Below are 18,326 nucleotides of genomic sequence, written 5' to 3' on the forward strand. Positions count from 1 at the left end.
ACTCCCCTGCTCCTCTTCGAAATAGTGCCACGGGATCTTTTACGTCCACCTGAGAGAGCAGACAGGGCCTCGGTTTAACGTCTTATCCGAAAGACGGCACCTCCGACAGTGCAGCACTCCCTCAGTACTGCACTGGAGTGTCAGCCTAGGATTTTGTGCTCAAGTCTCTGGAGTGGGACTTGAACCCACAACCTTCTGACTCCGAGGTGAGAGTGTTACCCACTGAGCCACAGCTGATACCCTGTGACCATTTCTCTATGACACTATCTATTTCACTCCACATGTCTCCGGGTCGGTGAGTGATAATGATGGGCTGAATGACCGAGCTGGGAATTTCCAGGGATGTGTCCCAGTGATTGTATCCCTAGAATCTCTTCTTCTGGGCCACCTTCCTCTGAATGCTGTGTTCTTGCGGAGGTCAAAGTGACCAAGACCCCCTGAGAGTAGAACACATTAGGAGGAGGAACGCAGAGATCCGAAGGTTTCGAGGAAGCTTGTCCCGTCACTGAGTTTCCCACAATGTGACCTGACGCTGACTCGAGTCTGCCAGTGTGTGAAAGAATGAGGCAAGCCTACACGGTAGGAAATCTTTCCCCCTCGGCCCGACTATCTCCTCTGATCTCCAGTGGAACTCCTCCATTGCTATAGTGCCCTTGAAGTAGCTTGGTCTCTCCTTTGGTGCCAAACACTTCTGTTTCTCATCAACAACTCCGACTATTGGGATTTGCATTGAGGCTGGGAAATGGTTGGTGATTACTAAACACCTCCAGCTGGGGAAAAAAGGGGTGACGGGCATCCCACTAGCCTGTGTTGGTGCTCCAGTTTGTGTCCCCACACCGCTCAGTGGCAGCAACATGTTATTCCATCTCATTAGCCCCAGTGCAAACTGCCATGCTGGGCTGGCGAAAGTGAACAGTCAAATCCATAGGAAATCTGGATTGTCCTGGTACTAAATTAAAATAGGCAAGTTAATTGTCATTGGCTTCAGCTTGTGTATGTGTCATATGTTCCCCATGTACCTGTGCATGTCTTCAAATTTAATTCCTTGACAGAACATCGTAATATTTTTCTGGTGTACGGAGCCTTTTCTATGATCATTTCAAGCACACCAATTTACCAAGGACAACTAAACAGTGAGTATTGATGATAAAGTGAAAGCAATGATTTCTGTGTACTGGTGTAACTCAGTTCTAAATGGGTCTGAACTGCTGCAAACCCACCAGAATGGTGAAGTGCCAATTGTACTCAATTCCCTGGTCTGAGTTTAACTATTAACAGCACCAAGTGTTCATGTTGCACAAGTTCAGGGAGCACACACGCGGCAGAAGCTGGTAAAGCAATCAGAATACGAACAAAAAAAGGAAATTCAGAAAAAGTTTGCATAACTGGCCTAAAACACTCTGTGCAGCACTGTACCCTTTGAATTAACTTCTGCTCATATCTCACCCCCTATCAATCCTGGACACCTGAGTTCCTATTTTAACTTGAGACGGAGATCGTGTGGGATGGGGTGTGGGGGATGCACTGGGTGAGCGACAAGTATGGGCCATTTTAACTCCCGAGCCCCATTTCCATTTGACTAACAGGCTGCCTGCCAATCACATTGGGAATCGGGCAACCCACCCACCTGCCCCGCCCACCTGCTGTGCGCAGTTTCAGGTGTGACAACCTGGGCCTATGTAAAGCGGGGATACACCTCTTAAAGCAAGGTTGCATCCCCTGCTTGGAATTTTGCCTGTCCAACTTTGGAGGATTAATTTGCTGCTACCATGAATAGAATGTTTTGCCCCCACTTTTCAGATGCCTCCCTAATAGAGGAAGTTAGGCCAAGTAGGGAGGTCTTTTTCCCCACAAGCTGCAGGAGCATCCCTAGGACCACAGTTGTGTCGGCATAGACAGAGGTGGCTGATGGGGTCAGTGACACCAGAATCATACCATCGACAAGGTACAAGTCTGATGGAATACTCTCCACTTGCCTGGATGGATGCAGTTTCAACAACACTCAAGAAGCTCAACACCATCAAGGACAAACCAGCCCGCTTGATTGGAACCCATCCACCACCTTAAACATCCACTCCCTCCACCACCGGCGCTGCAGTGTGTACCATCTACAAGAGGCACTGCAGCAACTTGACAAGTCTTCGGCGGCACCTCCCAAACCCGCCACCTCCACCACCTAGAAGGACAAGGGCAGCAGGTGCACGGGAGCACCATCACCTCCAAGTCACACACCATCCTGACTTGGAAATATGTCGCTGTTCCTTCATCGTCACTGGGTCAATATATTGGAACTAACAGCACTGTGGGAGCACCTTCACCACACAGACAGTCGTGGTTCACGAAGGAGGCCCAGCGCCGCCACCTCACAGGCCACAAGGGATGAGCAATAAATTGCTCGATATGCTCACATCCAACGTTCCCTGTAAGCTGCACAGCTCTCTGCAGGCCCTGCACAGCCCAGGACCAGCTATTCCTGTGTTAAAGTTTACACATGCACCAACCTGTGAATGGGTCACGCACACAAAAGAAATTACAGGGAGCATTGCTCACATCCCCATGATTGAATTAACAAAAAGGACGTGGCTTTAGTGTAGAAAGAGGTTCAATGAGCTCACAGTAGCCGGAAGGCCGAGTACACCCAGTCATCTCTTCAGCTCTCTTAGCAGCTCCTGAAAGCACTCATTTCAGCGCCTCCCACACCACATTCAACAATTCCCTATCCTCCATCACATCCTTCAACATACACAGCAACACCTGTCCTTCTCATTCCAAACATACTCACCTCTTCTCTTTTCCTCACCATATACTAATGCCTTTCCCTCGCCGCACAGCCACCAACTCTGCCCCCCACTCCTTCCTCATTTCACATTACACACACTTCCCATTACATTCATCACCTCACCTTCCTCATTCATAGACACCACAACATTCTGAGGGGGGAGGGTAACAGCCAGAGGTCGTGGTCCATATCGGTACCAACAACATAGGTAGAAAGAGGGATGAGGTCCTGCAGGCAGATTTTAGGGAGCTATGAAAAAGGTTAAAAAGCAGGACCTCAAAGGTAGTAAACTCTGGATTACTCCCGGTGCCAGGTGCAAGTGAGTATAGAAATAGGAGGATAGAGCAGATGAATGTGTGGCCAGAGGGGTGGTGCAGGAGGGAGGGCTTCAGATTCCTGGGGCATTGGGACCAGTTCTGGGGAAGGTGGGACCTGCACAGGCCGGACGGGTTTCACCTCAACAGGGCCGGAACCAATCTCCTCGCAGGGAGGTTTGCTGGTGCTGTTGGGGAGGGTTTAAACTAATTTGGCAGGGGGTGGGCACCAGGATGTAACATTAGAAAGGGGAAATAAAGTGTTCAAAGGAATGGGGGAGACAGAGAGCACTAAAGTAAGAAATAGTAAGTTATTAGATGGGGTCAGACTAAAAGAGAACACAGGGTGGTCTAAGATGGGTTTACAGGGTATGTATGTGAACACAAAGCGTAGTAAACAAGGTCAGTGAGCGGCAGGCACAAATAGCCACATGGGAATATGGTGTGGCAATAACGGAGACCTGGCTCAAAAAAGGACAGGATTGGGTATTAAATATTCCTGGTTATAAGGTGTTCAGGAAAGATAGGGAAGGAAAGATAGGACTGTGGTAAACCACTTTTATCGTTCACTATCGTTACACTATGTTTTCCACTGTTATATCGTTACACTATGGTTATCACTGTTCACACTGTTGTATCACTACACGAGGTCGCCTCTTGTCACGCTGTTATACCTGGGCTGACCACTGCTGACTCCGCCCATGGCTCCACCTACCTGCCCAGGTATAAAGGTGGTCGACTGGCTGGTATTCCTCCTTGTTGGATCCGATCACCCACGAGGGTGGGCTCTGTTATTTAGCCAATAAAAACCTATAGTTACTTTCTTAACTCGTCGCTTTTCATTGGATGAATTGATAGGTATATCAATTTTATTGGCTAAATTTTAAAATGTCGTTACTTGAGCAGCCAAACGACCAGTCAACGGAGCAGCCAAACGACCAGTCAGACGCCCAGCTACAACAGCCACAGCAGCCGGCCTGGCTGCGAGCCCTCCGACCACCGTACCTGGATCTAAACCCACAGGCAGCAAACTCAGCCCTCGACTTCGAACACTGGCTGAGCTGTTTCGAATCCTACCTGGGAGAATCCGGCATGCCTCAGAGATCCAAGCTAAGAGGTCTGACCGCCCAAGTGAGCCTTAAAGTATTCGCACTCATCCGGGACCTTACTACATACGAGGCCGCCATCAACCTGCTGAAACAACAGTACCAGAGCCCGGTAAATTCCATGTATGCCAGACATCTCCTAAGATCCCGCCCACAACAGCCAGGAGAGTCTGTAGATGAATTTTTACGGGCGCTACAAACACTCGGCAGGGACTGTGACTTTAAAGCGGTAACGGCGGCAGAAAATACTGAAGATAATATCCGCGATGCCTTCGTGAAAGGCCTGCGGTCCGACTACTCACGGCAAAGACTGCTTGAAGCAAAGGACCTCGACCTGAACACAGCTGCAGCCCTCGCTCGCTCCCTAGAAGTGGCCCATCGGGACCTCGAGGCGTACTCCAGGTACTGTAATTCGCGACCCTGGGACTCGGGACCGACCCCGACCGCAATACCCCTCGCAGCGCCACCCCTGGGACCTACCTCAGCGTCGGCGTCCCGGACCCGCTCGGGACCGCCACCCCCGGTACCGGCTGCGACATCGGAGCCCCGCGATCGGGCCGCCGGCTGCTTCTTCTGTGGCCAGGCGAAACACCCGAGGACGCGCTGCCCTGCGAGAAACGCGACTTGCTCCAGTTGCCAGAAGAAAGGCCACTTCGCTAAGGCCTGCAGAGGGAGAGCCACAGACACCAGCAGTGCCTCATGCGAGCTGTGGGGGCGGCCATCTTTCATCAAGGCCACAGATGCCAGTATCCCCTCGTGTGAGTCGTGGGGGCGGCCATCTTTGATCAAGGCCACCGACACCAGCAGTGCCACATGTGAGTTGTGGGGGCAGCCATCTTCTCCGCCATTTCACTCCACCCCGTGGGCGCCGCCATTTTACCCACCACACTCGACCGCCACCTCGCCTCCAGACCCGACCACCGCCTCACCCGCAGACTACAGCAGCTCGCTCAGCCATACACTAGCCTCCGTCACACTGGACCAAGCTCGCCCGCATCACCTGTCCAAGTCCATGATGGACATCGAAGTAAACGGCCACGCCACGACCTGCCTGTTCGACAGCGGAAGCACGGAGAGCTTCATCCATCCAGACACGGTGAGCCACTACTCCCTCACTGTCCGGCCAACGCGCAACCGGGTCTCGATGGCGTCTAGGTCCCACTCTACAGACATCAGCGGCTACTGTGTTGTGACCCTGTCGGTTAGGGGCACGGAGTATAAAAATTTTAAACTTCTCGTCCTGCCCCAACTCTACGCTGCCGTCCTACTAGGGCTGGATTTCCAATCCCACCTTCAAAGTGTCACTCTAGCATACGGTGGACCCCTCCCCCCACTCACAGTCGACAACCAGCAGCCTTTAAACCGCCCACCGCGTACCACCTGCGGCCTATCCACCCTCAGGGTCCCGCCTCCCTCCCTGTTCGCCAGCCTCACCCGCGACTGTAAACCCGTCGCCACCAAGAGCAGGCGGTACAGCGCCGGGGACAGAGCTTTTATTAGCTCTGAAGTGCAGCGCCTCCTGAAGGAGGGCATCATCGAGAGGAGCAACAGCCCCTGGCGCGCTCAGGTCGTAGTCGTCAAGACCGGCGATAAAAACCGCCTAGTCATCGACTACAGCCAAACCATAAACCGGTACACCCAGCTGGACGCATACCCCCTTCCCCGCATATCTGATATGGTCAACCAGATTGCACAGTACCGCGTATTCTCTACCATCGACCTTAAGTTGGCCTATCACCAACTCCCTATCCGCCCTGAGGACCGCCAGTATACCGCCTTCGAGGCGAATGGCCGCCTCTACCACTTCCTGAGGGTTCCCTTCGGCGTCACCAACGGGGTTTCTGTCTTCCAAAGGGAGATGGACCGGATGGTTGACCAGAACGGGCTGCAAGCCACGTTCCCCTATCTAGATAACGTCACCATCTGCGGCCGCGACCAGCAGGACCACGATGCTAATCTGGAGAGGTTCCTCCGTACGGCCCAGCGGCTGAACCTCACCTACAATAAGGAGAAATGTGTGTTTAACACCTCGCGCCTTGCCATCCTCGGCTGCGTAGTAGAGAACGGAGTCATCGGCCCCGACCCCGAAAGAATGCGCCCCCTCATGGAGCTTCCCCTCCCCCACTGTCCAAAGGCGCTGAGGAGAACCCTGGGGCTCTTCGCCTACTATGCCCAATGGGTGCCCAATTATGCGGACAAAGCCAGACCCCTCATGAAGTCCACCTCCTTCCCCCCGACGGCAGAAGCGTGCGCAGCCTTCTCCCTCATTAAGGGAGACATTGCTAAGGCCACAATGCACGCGGTGGATGAGTCTATCCCTTTCCAAGTGGAGAGCGATGCATCCGACTTCGCCCTGGCCGCAACCCTTAACCAGGAGGGGAGACCAGTGGCCTTCTTCTCAAGGACCCTCCAGGGCCCCGAGATCCGACACTCTTCGGTCGTGAAGGAGGCCCAGGCGATCGTGGAGGCAGTACGACGCTGGAGGCATTACCTGGCAGGCAAACGATTTACCCTCCTCACCGACCAGCGTTCGGTCGCTTTTATGTTTAATAACAAGCTGAGGGGCAAAATCAAGAACGACAAGATCTTGAGGTGGAGAATCGAGCTCTCCACCTATGATTATGATATCTTGTACCGGCCTGGTAAACTGAACGAACCCCCAGATGCTCTATCACGAAGTACATGCGCCAGCGTGCAAAGTGATAGACTGCAGACCCTCCACAACGACCTCTGCCACCCCGGGGTCACCAGACTTTACCACTTCATTAAGGCCCGCAACCTGCCCTACTCCATCGAGGAGGTCAGGACCATGACCAGGAACTGCCAAACCTGTGCCGAATGCAAACCGCATTTCTTTAGGCCGGACAGAGCAAGCCTGATCAAGGCCACCCGCCCCTTCGAGCGCTTGAGCATCGATTTTAAGGGGCCCCTCCCGTCCTCTGACCGTAATGTATACTTCCTCAACATTATTGATGAGTACTCCCGTTTCCCCTTTGCCTTCCCCTGCCCAGACATGACCAGTACCACGGTCATCAAATGCCTGAACGACCTCTTCGCCTTGTTCGGGTTCCCAAACTATATACATAGCGACCGGGGCTCCTCCTTCATGAGCGAGGAACTTCGCCAGTTCCTACTAGCGAGAGGTATTGCTGCAAGCAGGACCACCAGCTACAACCCCCGAGGGAACGGCCAGGTGGAAAGAGAGAATGCGACTGTATGGAAGGCCGTCCTCTTAGCCTTAAAGTCTAAGGGCCTCCCAACCTCTCGCTGGCAGGAAGTCCTCCCGGCAGCGCTGCATTCCATCCGGTCACTGCTTTGCATGGCCATTAACGCCACCCCCCATGAACGAATGTTTGTCTTCCCCAGGAAGTCGACTACGGGAACCACGCTACCAATCTGGCTGACCTCTCCGGGGCCCGTCTTGCTGCGAAAGCACGTGAGGGCCCATAAAACGGACCCCCTGGTCGAGAGGGTGGACCTCCTGCACGCCAACCCCCAGTACGCCTATGTGGCGTACCCAGACGGGCGGGAGGACACAGTCTCTTTACGAGACCTCGCACCCTCGGGCATTCCTGAGACACCACCGCTACCCCCCCCCCCCCACCACCCCCCCTAATCCAGCCCAGGTAGAGGGCATGCCGGAACCCCACGAGCCTTCGCCGACCACGCAGACACCAGCAACAACATCAAATACTGCAACACCGCCGCCGCTGCTGCGACGATCGGAAAGGCTTACGAGGCCTCCGGACAGACTGACATACCCGAACTGGTAATACACTTCACCCCGCCGGACTCAAATCTAAACAAGGGGTGAATGTGGTAAACCACTTTTATCATTACACTATGTTTTCCACTGTTATATCGTTACACTATGGTTATCACTGTTACACTGTTGTATCACTACATGAGGTCGCCTCTTGTCACGCTGTTATACCTGGGCTGACCACTGCTGACTCCGCCCCATGGCTCCACCTACCTGCCCAGGTATAAAGGTGGTCGACTGGCTGGTATTCCTCCTTGTTGGATCCGATCACCCACGAGGGTGGGCTCTGTTATTTAACCAATAAAAACCTATAGTTACTTTCTTAACTCGTCGCTTTTCATTGGATGAATTGATAGGTATATCAAGGAGGTGGTGGTTAAGGAGAATGTTAGTGCTGGAGAGGGAGGATGTCCTGGAGGGGTCAAGGACAGAATCTATATGGCTAGAGTTAAGAAACAATCGAGGTGCCATTACACTGCTAGGTGTATTCTATAGACCACCAAATAGCGGGAAAGATATGGAGGAGCAAGTTTGCCGAGAAATTACAGCGAGGTGCAAGAACGATAGAGTAGTGATACTGGGGGACTTCAATCCTAATATAGAGGAGGTTAGGGTTAGGGTGGATGAGGGTAATGCAGTTGACATAGTGTACATGGATTTCCAAAAGGCGTTCGACAAAGTGCCACATAATAGGCTTGCCGGCAAAGTTGAAGCCCATGGAATAAAAGGGACAGTGGCAGCATGGATATGAAATTGGCTAAGTGACAGGAAACAGAGAGTAGTGGTGAACGGTTGTTTTCTGGACTGGAGGAAGGTATACCGTGGTGTTCCCCAGGGGTCGGTTCTAGGACCACTGCTTTACTTGATATACATTAATGACTTGGACGTGGGTGTACAGGGCACAGTTTTAAAATTTGCAGATGAGACAAAACTTGGAAGTATAGTGAACAGTGAGGAGGAGAGTGCTAGACTTCAGGAAGACACAGACAGCCTGGCGGAATGGGCGGACACGTGGCAGATGAAATTTAACACAGAAAAGAGTGAAGTGATACATCTTGGTAGAAAGAATGAGGAGAGGACATCTAAACGAAAGGGTACAATCCTGAAGAGGGTGCACGAACAGAGACCTGGGGGTATGTGTGCACAAATCGTTGAAGGTGGCAGGGCAGGTTGAGAAAGCAGTTAAAAAGGCTTACGGGATCCTGGGCCTCCTAAATAGAGGTACAGAGTACAAAAGTGTGAAAATGATGATGAACCTGTATAAAACACTGGTTCGGCTTCAACTGGAGTATTGTGTCCAATTCTGGGCACCACACTTTAGGAAGGATGTGAAGGCCTTAGAGAAGGTGCAGAAAAGATTTACGAGAATGATTCCAGGCATGAGGGACTTCAGTTACGTGGATAGACTGGAGAAGCTGGGGTTGCTCTCCTTGGAGCAGAGATGGTTGAGATGAGATTTGATAGAAGAGTTCAAAATCATGAGGGGTCTGGACAGAGTAGATTGAGAGAAACTGTTCCCATTGGCAGAAACGTCGAGAACCAGAGGACACAGATTTAAGGTGATTGGCAGAGGAACCAAAGGCGACATGAGGAAAAACCTTTTTACGCAGTGAGTGGTTAAGATCTGGAATGCACCGCCTGAGAGGGTGGTGGGGGCAGACTCAATCTTATCTTTTAAAAGGGAGTTGGATAATTATCTGAAGGAAAAAAAATTTGCAGGGCTCCAGGGAAGTGGCACTAGCTGAGAGTCAGCACGGGCTCGATGGGCCAAAGGGCCGCCTTCCGTGCTGGAACCTTTCTATGATTCTGCGAATAATGCAACACAGAAGGAGGTCATTCAGTCCATTGTGCCTTTGCTGGCTCTTTGGTAGAGCTATTCAATTAGTCCCACCCCCCTGCTCTTTCCCTGCAATGTTCTCCCCTTTAAGTATTTATCCAATTCTTTTTTGAAAGTTACTATTGAATCTGCTTCCACCACACTTTCAAGCAGTGCATTTCAGATCACAACTCACTGTGTAAAGACTTTCCCATTTACCCCCAGATATGTTCCAATGATCTTTTCTCTGAGTCCTCTTATTACCGGGCACCCCCCCCCCCCCGCCACTGGAAACAGTTCCACCCCATCAAAACCCCTCATCATTTTGAACACCTCTATCAAATCTCCACTTGACCTTCTCTGCTCTAAGGAGAACAATTCCAGCTTCTCCAGCCTCTCCACAGAACTGAAGTCTCTCATCCCTGGTGCCATTCTGATAAATCTCCTCTGCACCCTTTACAAGGACTTGACATCCTTCCTAAAATATTATGCCTAGAATTGCACACAATCCTCCAGCTGGGGCCGACCCAGTGTTTTATAACTTCCTTGTTTTTGTCCTCTATTCCTCTATTAATAAAGCCAATGACCCTGTCTGCCTTTTTTAACCACCTTCTCAACTTGTCCTGTCACTCACAAAGATTTATGTACATACACCACCACCCCAGGTCTCTCTGTTCCTGCAACCCCTTTAAAATTGTACCATTTAGTTTGTTTTACTCATTTATGGGATGTGGGCGTCACTGGCAATGCCAGCATTTATTGCCCATCCCTAGTTGCCCTTGAGAAGGTGGTGGTGAGCCACCTTCTTGAACCGCTGCAGTCCGTGTGGTGAAGGTACTCCCACAGTGCTGTTAGGGAGGGAGTTCCAGGATTTTGACCCAGCGACGATGAAGGATCGGCGATATACTTCCAAGTCAGGATGGTGTGTGTAACTTGGAGGAGAACTTGGAGGTGGCGGTGTTCCCATGCACCTGCTGCCCTTGTCCTTCTAGGTGGAAGAGGTCGCGGGTTTGGGAGGTGCTGCCGAAGAAGCCTTGGCAAGTTGCTGCAGTGAGTCTTGTAGATGGTACACACTACACCCACTGTACGCCGGTGGTGGAGGGAGAAAATGTTTAAGGTGGTGGATGGGGTGCCAATCAAACAGGTTGCTTTGTCCTGGATGGTGTCGAGCTTCTTGTCTGTTGTTGGAGCTGCACTCATCCAGTCAAGTGGAGAGTATTGCATCACACACCTTACTTGTGCCTTGTAGATGGTGGAAAGGCTTTGGGGAGTCAGGAGGTTAGGCACTCGCCGCAGAATACCCAGCCTCTGACCTGCTCTTGTTGCCACAGTATTTATGTGGCTGGTCCAGTTAAGTTTCTGGTCAGAGGTGACCCCCAGGATGATTCGGCAATGGTAATGCCATTGAATGTCAAGGGGCGGTGGTTAGACTCTCGCTTGTTGGAGATGGTTATTGCCTGGCACTTCTGTGGCGCGAATGTTACCTGCCACTTATCAGCCCAAGCCTGAACGTTGTCCAGGTCTTGTTGCATGCGGGCATGGACTGCTTCATTATCTGGGCGTTGCTGGCAAGGCCAGCATTTATTGCCCATCCCTAGTTGCCCTTGAGAAGGTGGTGGTGAGCTGCCCTCTTGAACCGCTGCAGTCCGTGTGGTGAAAGTACTCCCACAGTGCTGTTAGGGAGGGAGTTCCAGGATTTTGACCCAGCGGGAGAGCTCACCACCCCACACCTCTTCATAGAAACATAGATAAATAGGAGCAGGAGTAGGCCATTCGACCGTTCGAGCCTGCTCCGCCATTCAATATGATCATGGCTGATCCTCTAACTCAATACCATATTCCCGCTCACTCCCCATACCCCTTGATGCCTTTTGTGTCTAGAAATCTATCTATCTCCTTCTTAAATATATTCAGTGACTTGGCCTCCACAGCCTTCTGTGGTAGAGAATTCCACAGGTTCACCACCCTCTGAGTGAAGAAATTCCTCATTCTTCCTACCAAATGTATCACTTCCCACTTTTCTGCATAACATTGCATCTGGGGAGTGGTGAAAGAAGAAGCAATGACTGTTGATGCGGAGGAACTCCATGTAAGGTTTGAGGGGAGGGGAAGTGAGCAGATCACCCTTCACATTTCCTGCTGCAAGGCATTGAGGTGGCCCTCCATCTTCTGCTGCTTGCTCATCTTCCCCCAGGTGGTCTTCCTTCAATGAGGAACACTCTTGCTGTGCCTTCGCCAAATGCAGACTTCACTGTAATGCAAGGTTGGACCTCTACTTCAACATCCTGGTGGTTTGCTTAACAATGACCTTGGTGGTTCCCTGGCTTTAATTATAACTGTTGCTCAGGTTGTAGTGAGCCTGCAGAGGGGTGTCATGAGCCACGTCATAGGGGAAGCGTAGGAACAGAAGGAGGCCATTCAGCCACCTCGATCCTATTCCGCCATTCAATTAGGTCATGGGTGATCTGTACCTGAAATCCATTTACTCGCCTTTGCGCCAGATCCCTCGATACTTGTACTCAACAAATATCGATCGATCTCAGTCATTGTCCAGCATCTATAGCTTTATAGGAGAGTTCCAGATTTCCACCACCCTTTGTGTGAAGAAGTGCTTCCTGACATCGCTCCTAAATGGCCTGGCTTTAATTTGAAGATTCTGCCGCCATGTTCTGGACTGCCTCCACCAGAGGAAATAGTGCGGGGAATTTTAACCCCCCCACGACGGACGGGAAAGGGTGGGGTTAAATGGGCAAATATGTGAAACCCGCTTCGAGCTGCCCTGCTTCTGTTTTAACGGTAGGGGGGTGGGGGTTTGGAGTAACCCGCTCTGGAGAGGCGGGTCCCTCATTATAATATGGAAATGAGGCTCCATTCCTATTTACATATTTTGGCAGCCATTTAAATTTAATGCTGGCTGGCCGTGTTTCCCGGGCTCGGGGAAACCTGGCAGCTGAAGGGAGATGGGAGCAGCGGATGCAGCAGGTAAGTGCCTTCATGGCACTTCTTGTGGGCCAGGAGCAGCAGGAGAGCTCACCACCGCACACCTGGCCCTCCCCCAGCCCCTCAAGCAAATCTTCAGCCGCAATCAGCCAACCTCCCCCCACCCGCCCAATCACCAAACTGCGATCTTTCCCGGTTCCCCCCTCCCTCCCGATTGCTGGTTTCCCCCCTCCCCCCGCCCCCACCACCTGGCTGTGATCTTTCCCAGTCTCCCCCTCACCCCATAGAAACATAGAAGATAGGAGCAGGAGTAGGCCATTCGGCCCCTCGAGCCCGCTCCGCCATTCAATGAGATCATGGCTGATCATCCAAATTCAGTACCCTGTTCCTGCCTTCTCCCCATATCCCTTGATCCCTTTAGCCTTAACAAATATATCTAACTACTTCTTGAATATATTTAATGAATTGGCCTCAACTGCCTTCTGTGGTAGAGAATTCCACAGGTTCACCACTCTCTGGGTGAAGAAATTCCTCCTCATCTCTGTCCTAAATGGCTTACCCCTTATCCTTAGACTGTGACCCCTGGTTCTGGACTCCCCTGCCATCGGGAACATCCTTCCTGCATCTAGTCTGTCTAGTCCTGTTAGAATTTTATAAGTTTCAATGTGATCCCCTCTCATTCTTCTAAACTCCAGCGAGTATAAGCCCAATCGACCCAATCTCTCCGCATACGTCATTCCTGCCATCCCAGGTATCAGTCCCTCCTCCCTCCCGATTGCTAATTCCACCGCGCCCCCCCCCCCCCCCCCACCCAAAACCCGTGATCTTTCCTGGTTCCACCCCCCACCAGCATGTGACTAGCCATGCGATAAACTGTAAGTAGCCTTTGTGTGTACTGCCCTCTAGTTATCATTCAAGGATTGACTTTCGACTCCCTCCAATGATTTTTCTCCTTTGACTGTAATTAACCTTTGTGTGTACTTTGGGTGGAGCAATGGGAGGTAATTCACATTACTCATCAGAGTCTGGGGGAAACAAGACGATGGCCATTGATGTGGCCCATGGATCCTTAGCTCCTCTACACTCCAATCATGCTGCATGTTTTGGTCTTTCAGAATTAACCTGGTTGATGTGCACAGGCTGTTACTTCTGGTGTTTTAGAATGAACCATACAAAGATATCATGTTTCTACAGTGAGTGCTTTCTATGATAATCAGTTGTCATCAGTTAAAGTCCCACACTGCACACCATGCAGCGTGTAAATTACGTGCAAACCCATTCGGGCTGTATTGACCAACCGGCACACAATGAAGCATGTCTAAGGGGCAATATATTTGTTAATTACCCAATATATTTCCTTTTTATAGTTTTAATTATTTAAACTGAGACTGAATTTTATCAGAAGAATTAACAGTGTGAATTTTTGAATTTCACAAACAATATTCATTCTCTACCTACAGTTACAGAATGCCAGATTCCCATGAGGCACATTTTCGGAACCATCGCGGCTGCAGTGGTGGTTTATGTGTTTGTTGTAGGGATACTTTTTATCATCTTTGTGAAGCACAGTAAGTGCTGATTCCATTGCTATAATCATGAGAAATTGTATTGAATATATTCATTACTTTGTTGTAATTGTTGTTGGGAGTTCTGTTCAATTTGTACATTCTTCCTATTTTTCCCAATATAAAATTTACATGAAATTTGGCTGTGACAAATTTGATGCCTACATGCTTCCTCATCCATTAAACTTCCATCGGTAAACCTCCACCCATTATACATCCAAAGTTAAACCCTCATAATGAATTCTCTATCCATTAAACCTCCATTATCAAATGTCAATCCATTAAACCCCCGTCCGTTAAACCCCGGTCCATTAAACCCCCATCCATTAAACCCCCGTCCGTTAAACCCCGGTCCATTAAACCCCCATCCATTAAACCCCCGTCCGTTAAACCCCGGTCCATTAAACCCCCATCCGTTAAACCCCCGGCCCGTTGAGCCCCGATTATTGAATCTCTATCCATTGGGCTTCCAATCATTAAACCTCCGTCCATTAAAGAAGGTGGGACTCCCCACAAAAGTTCTGCCAGTGACAATTGCAGCGATAATTCTTGTAGATAATCAAAGGTGTAGTTAATGAGTTGGTGGATAATCTAGACTCCACTATAGCTGGAACAAAATACCAAGGAGAACTTTCGATAGCAACAATGGAAGTTCAAAGTAACAAAAGCTGGCACAATCAGGAGTCTCCCAGAATCCCTCACTGACACTCTCCAAACACTGCAATGGTGATCAAGTCTGTCCCTATAGTCAGGACACGCCGAGTGAGGCAGGCGAATCTCCCTTTCTCCCTGGCATCTCCACCACCGATCCTGTCCCTCCGCCACTTATTCGCAGACTCCAACTTCTACACTGTTACACACATACAGATCACAGCGGAAAACACGTGTACCAATAGTTAGCCTAAATTGTAAAACATTTCATTCTACTGGGCTCCTTACATCGAGGTGCACATTTCGAACTGGAACAGATCAAGTCAAATTAGAATTAATTGGTAATCTGTGCATTGGGCACATGTTGTAACATTTTGGGGTATCGCTCTCACACTGGCACATTTTCCAATAGTAACACCTGTTTAAGAAACCATCACATCAACTATCCCTAAAACTCAATCTACTCCGTCTAGTTGCTAATGATGTGGTGCCTCATCAAACAGCCTTTATCACAGTCACAGTAACTCTGACTCTGATGGTCAGTAGTTCAGATAAAAGTGAAGGTTATTCACACATTAATACAATGCCTTATGTATTTTATTTATAGTGAAGTCATGGACTAAAGTTCGAAGACTCAGTAGACTTGCATCAAGATGAGAGTTCCTACAGTTTGATCTTTGTATACCGTTGTGAGGTAAAATACAAATAAACATAAGAACATAAGACGTAGGAGCAGGAGTCGGCCATTCGGCCCCTCGAGTCTGCCCCGCCATTCAATAAGATCATGGCTGATCTGATCTTGGCCTCAGCTCCATTTCCCTGCCCGCTCCCCATAACCCTCGACTCCCTTATCATTCAAAAATCTGTCTCTCTCCACCTTAAATATATTCAATGACTCCGCCTCCACAGCTCTCCGGGGAAGAGAATTCCAAAGATTCACGACCCTCTGAGAGAAGAAATTCCTCCTCATTTCCGATTTAAATGGTGCCCCCTTATTCTGAAACTATGCCCCCTAGTTCTAGATTCCCCCACGAGGGGAAACATCCTCTATACATCCACCCTGTCGAGCCCCCTCAGAATCTTATGTTTCAATAAGATCCTCTCTCATTCTTCTAAACTCCAATGAGTATAGGCCCAACCTGCTCAACCTTTCTTCATAAAACAACCCCTTCATCTCCGGAATCAACCTCGTGAACCTTCTCTGAACTGCCTCCAATGTAAGTATATCCCTCCTTAAATAAGGAGACCAAAACTGTACGCAGTACTCCAGGTGTGGTCTCACCAGCGCCCTGTACAGTTGTAGCAGGACTTCCCTACTTTTATACTCCATTCCCTTTGCAATAAAGGCCAACATTCCATTTACCTTCCTAATTACTTGCTGTACCTGCATGCTAACTTTTTGTGATTCATGTACAAGGACCCCCAGATCCCTCTGTACCTCAACATTTTGTAATCTCTCCCCATTTAAATAATACTTTGCTTTTTTATTTTTCCTACCAAAGTGGGTAACCTCCATGTTCCCACATTAAACTCCATCTGCCAGATTTTTGCCTACTCACTTAGCCTATCTATATTCCTTTGGAGATTCTTTGCATCCTCCACACAATTGGTTTTCCCACCTATCTTTGTATCATCAAATTATGCGACATTACCCTCAGTTACTGATTTGCCACCTGTATCCCGAGATCCCATTGCTCTTCTAGCCCATTCAGTTCCTTATTGTCTAAGGTGTATTTTCCGACCAAAGTGCATCACCTTTATCTACGTTAAAGTTAATTTGCCACTTACCTGCCCAGTTAGGTTATTCATGAGGCTCTCGTCTCTCTGCAGTGGGAGCCTCGTCGCTGCGATGAGTCTCTGTCAGGACGGTAACGTGCGGGTTGGAGCCGGGAGGTACACGTCTCAGATATTAACCCATTTCCTGCCTGTTGGTGGTGCTTAAAATTGAGGCCTGTGTGTCTCTGTCTGACAGTTTTAAGTAATTGGAGTGTTTCTGTTTTCAAACTGTCAACATAACACAGGTTACTAGTCAGGTGAGATAATTAGAGGCTTTGTCTCAAAATTCAAAACACTATGTTTAATGCGCATTTTGAATTTTCTCGAACATAAAACAAAAGCTCCAACAGATGTGTAATCAGCAGTCTCTCATTTTTCTCTTATACACACACACAGCCTCTCCGCTGAAGTGGTGGATCTTCACCAAGCTGAATTTCTGATCAGAATCATGTAGCAGGTCCCCAGGAGTCTATGATCCTCGGATCACAATGTCGTCTCCTTCACAAGAACATCCTTAAAGATTCACCACTTTCCAATTCAACCAGTATCAAATCATCCTGTCCCTTCCTCTCGTGCCCACTACTGTGATCTTGTGGAAATTTAGATCAACGTATTGCATGTAGCTGACATGACAAGGAAATGCTGGCAAAGAAAGCGTATTTGGGCTTAGTGTGTATAACAAAGGGAAAACTGGTGGTAGTGACACGAGGGATCATCAGAGAAAAATGAATCGGCGATCTGCTCAAAGACTTTGAACTTTGAGGAAGTGAGAATCAGGGTGGGATTGAGTTGAATGCATTGTTCTGATACCTGATAACAATCTGTGATGGCAATGCTTGTCACAACTTTATGAATATTTAATAGCATTGACTGCTTGAGACATGTTGCTTTACAACATCTTTCTTCCACAGAAACATTGATACCAGGGAGGACCCTTCCTGCACGTGTATGTGTCTCCGCTTTCTCGCTCATCTTTTATTGGAACTATGGGGATTGTGGAGATCCTGAGCATCACCTACAGAGAGATTGATTCAAATACTTGAGCTAGTATAACCTGAAGATAATAAAATGTTCATGTCTTTAGATTCTTTACTTGTATAGTTTTATTATTATCACACAAAGGGCCGTGTCCTGAATCAGTCTGTTGGCAATTAAGTGGGAGCAGAGTGCCCCAAACAGTAAGTAACCCGATCACCCACCACTGCTCACACATTGGATAGGGAAACATTTTCAATTTCCCCTCCACTACTGGTTCTAGGTAACAGGCTGATTTAAAAAGAATTGATCAACAATTAAACATGGCCCACGAGAAGATTCATTTCCCATCCTTGTAAGAGGAACAATCAAGACTGGAAAAAGACCATTCAGTTCATGAAACCCATTGCATTCCCAGCTTCGATCAATGAAAAGCTGGCCGCATTCATTTAATTCACCCGCTGGTCTCCATCAGATAGGACACCAGGCATTGATACATCGAAGTTACAGCATGGAAACCTGCCATTCGACCCATCCAGTCTGTGTCAGTGTTTACCCTCCACACAAGCAAATAGTCCTTGTCTCAGCCCCACTCAACTCTCAAACTACAAGACAGAGCAATCGCAAAGATGAACCAAACA

At 49.3% G+C, this 18,326-nt stretch overlaps 1 protein-coding gene across 4 annotated transcripts in view; it reads left to right on the forward strand.

Moving 5' to 3' along the window:
* The window catches only part of LOC147090035 (uncharacterized), a 37,524-nt gene extending 19,731 nt beyond the window's left edge, over positions 1-17,793 (forward strand). For 2 of the 4 annotated variants that reach the window (XM_085977210.1, XM_085977213.1), the window contains 3 exons: positions 1,053-1,133; positions 14,179-14,286; positions 17,622-17,793. In XM_085977210.1, the coding sequence (XP_085833336.1) occupies positions 1,053-1,133; positions 14,179-14,286; positions 17,622-17,740 (308 nt within the window). In that variant the 3' untranslated portion in view covers positions 17,741-17,793. Of the gene's footprint in view, positions 1-1,052; positions 1,134-14,178; positions 14,287-15,541; positions 15,629-16,764; positions 17,583-17,621 lie in introns of those variants that run through there. The other 2 variants (XM_085977211.1, XM_085977212.1) reach the window with 2 other exon arrangements.
* The last annotated feature ends 533 nt before the right edge of the window (positions 17,794-18,326 follow it).

This window comes from Somniosus microcephalus, unplaced genomic scaffold, assembly GCF_052327205.1.
Source record: "Somniosus microcephalus isolate GS21.2 unplaced genomic scaffold, FLI_Smic_1.0 unresolved_chr4, whole genome shotgun sequence".
Taxonomy (NCBI): Eukaryota; Metazoa; Chordata; class Chondrichthyes; order Squaliformes; family Somniosidae; genus Somniosus; species Somniosus microcephalus.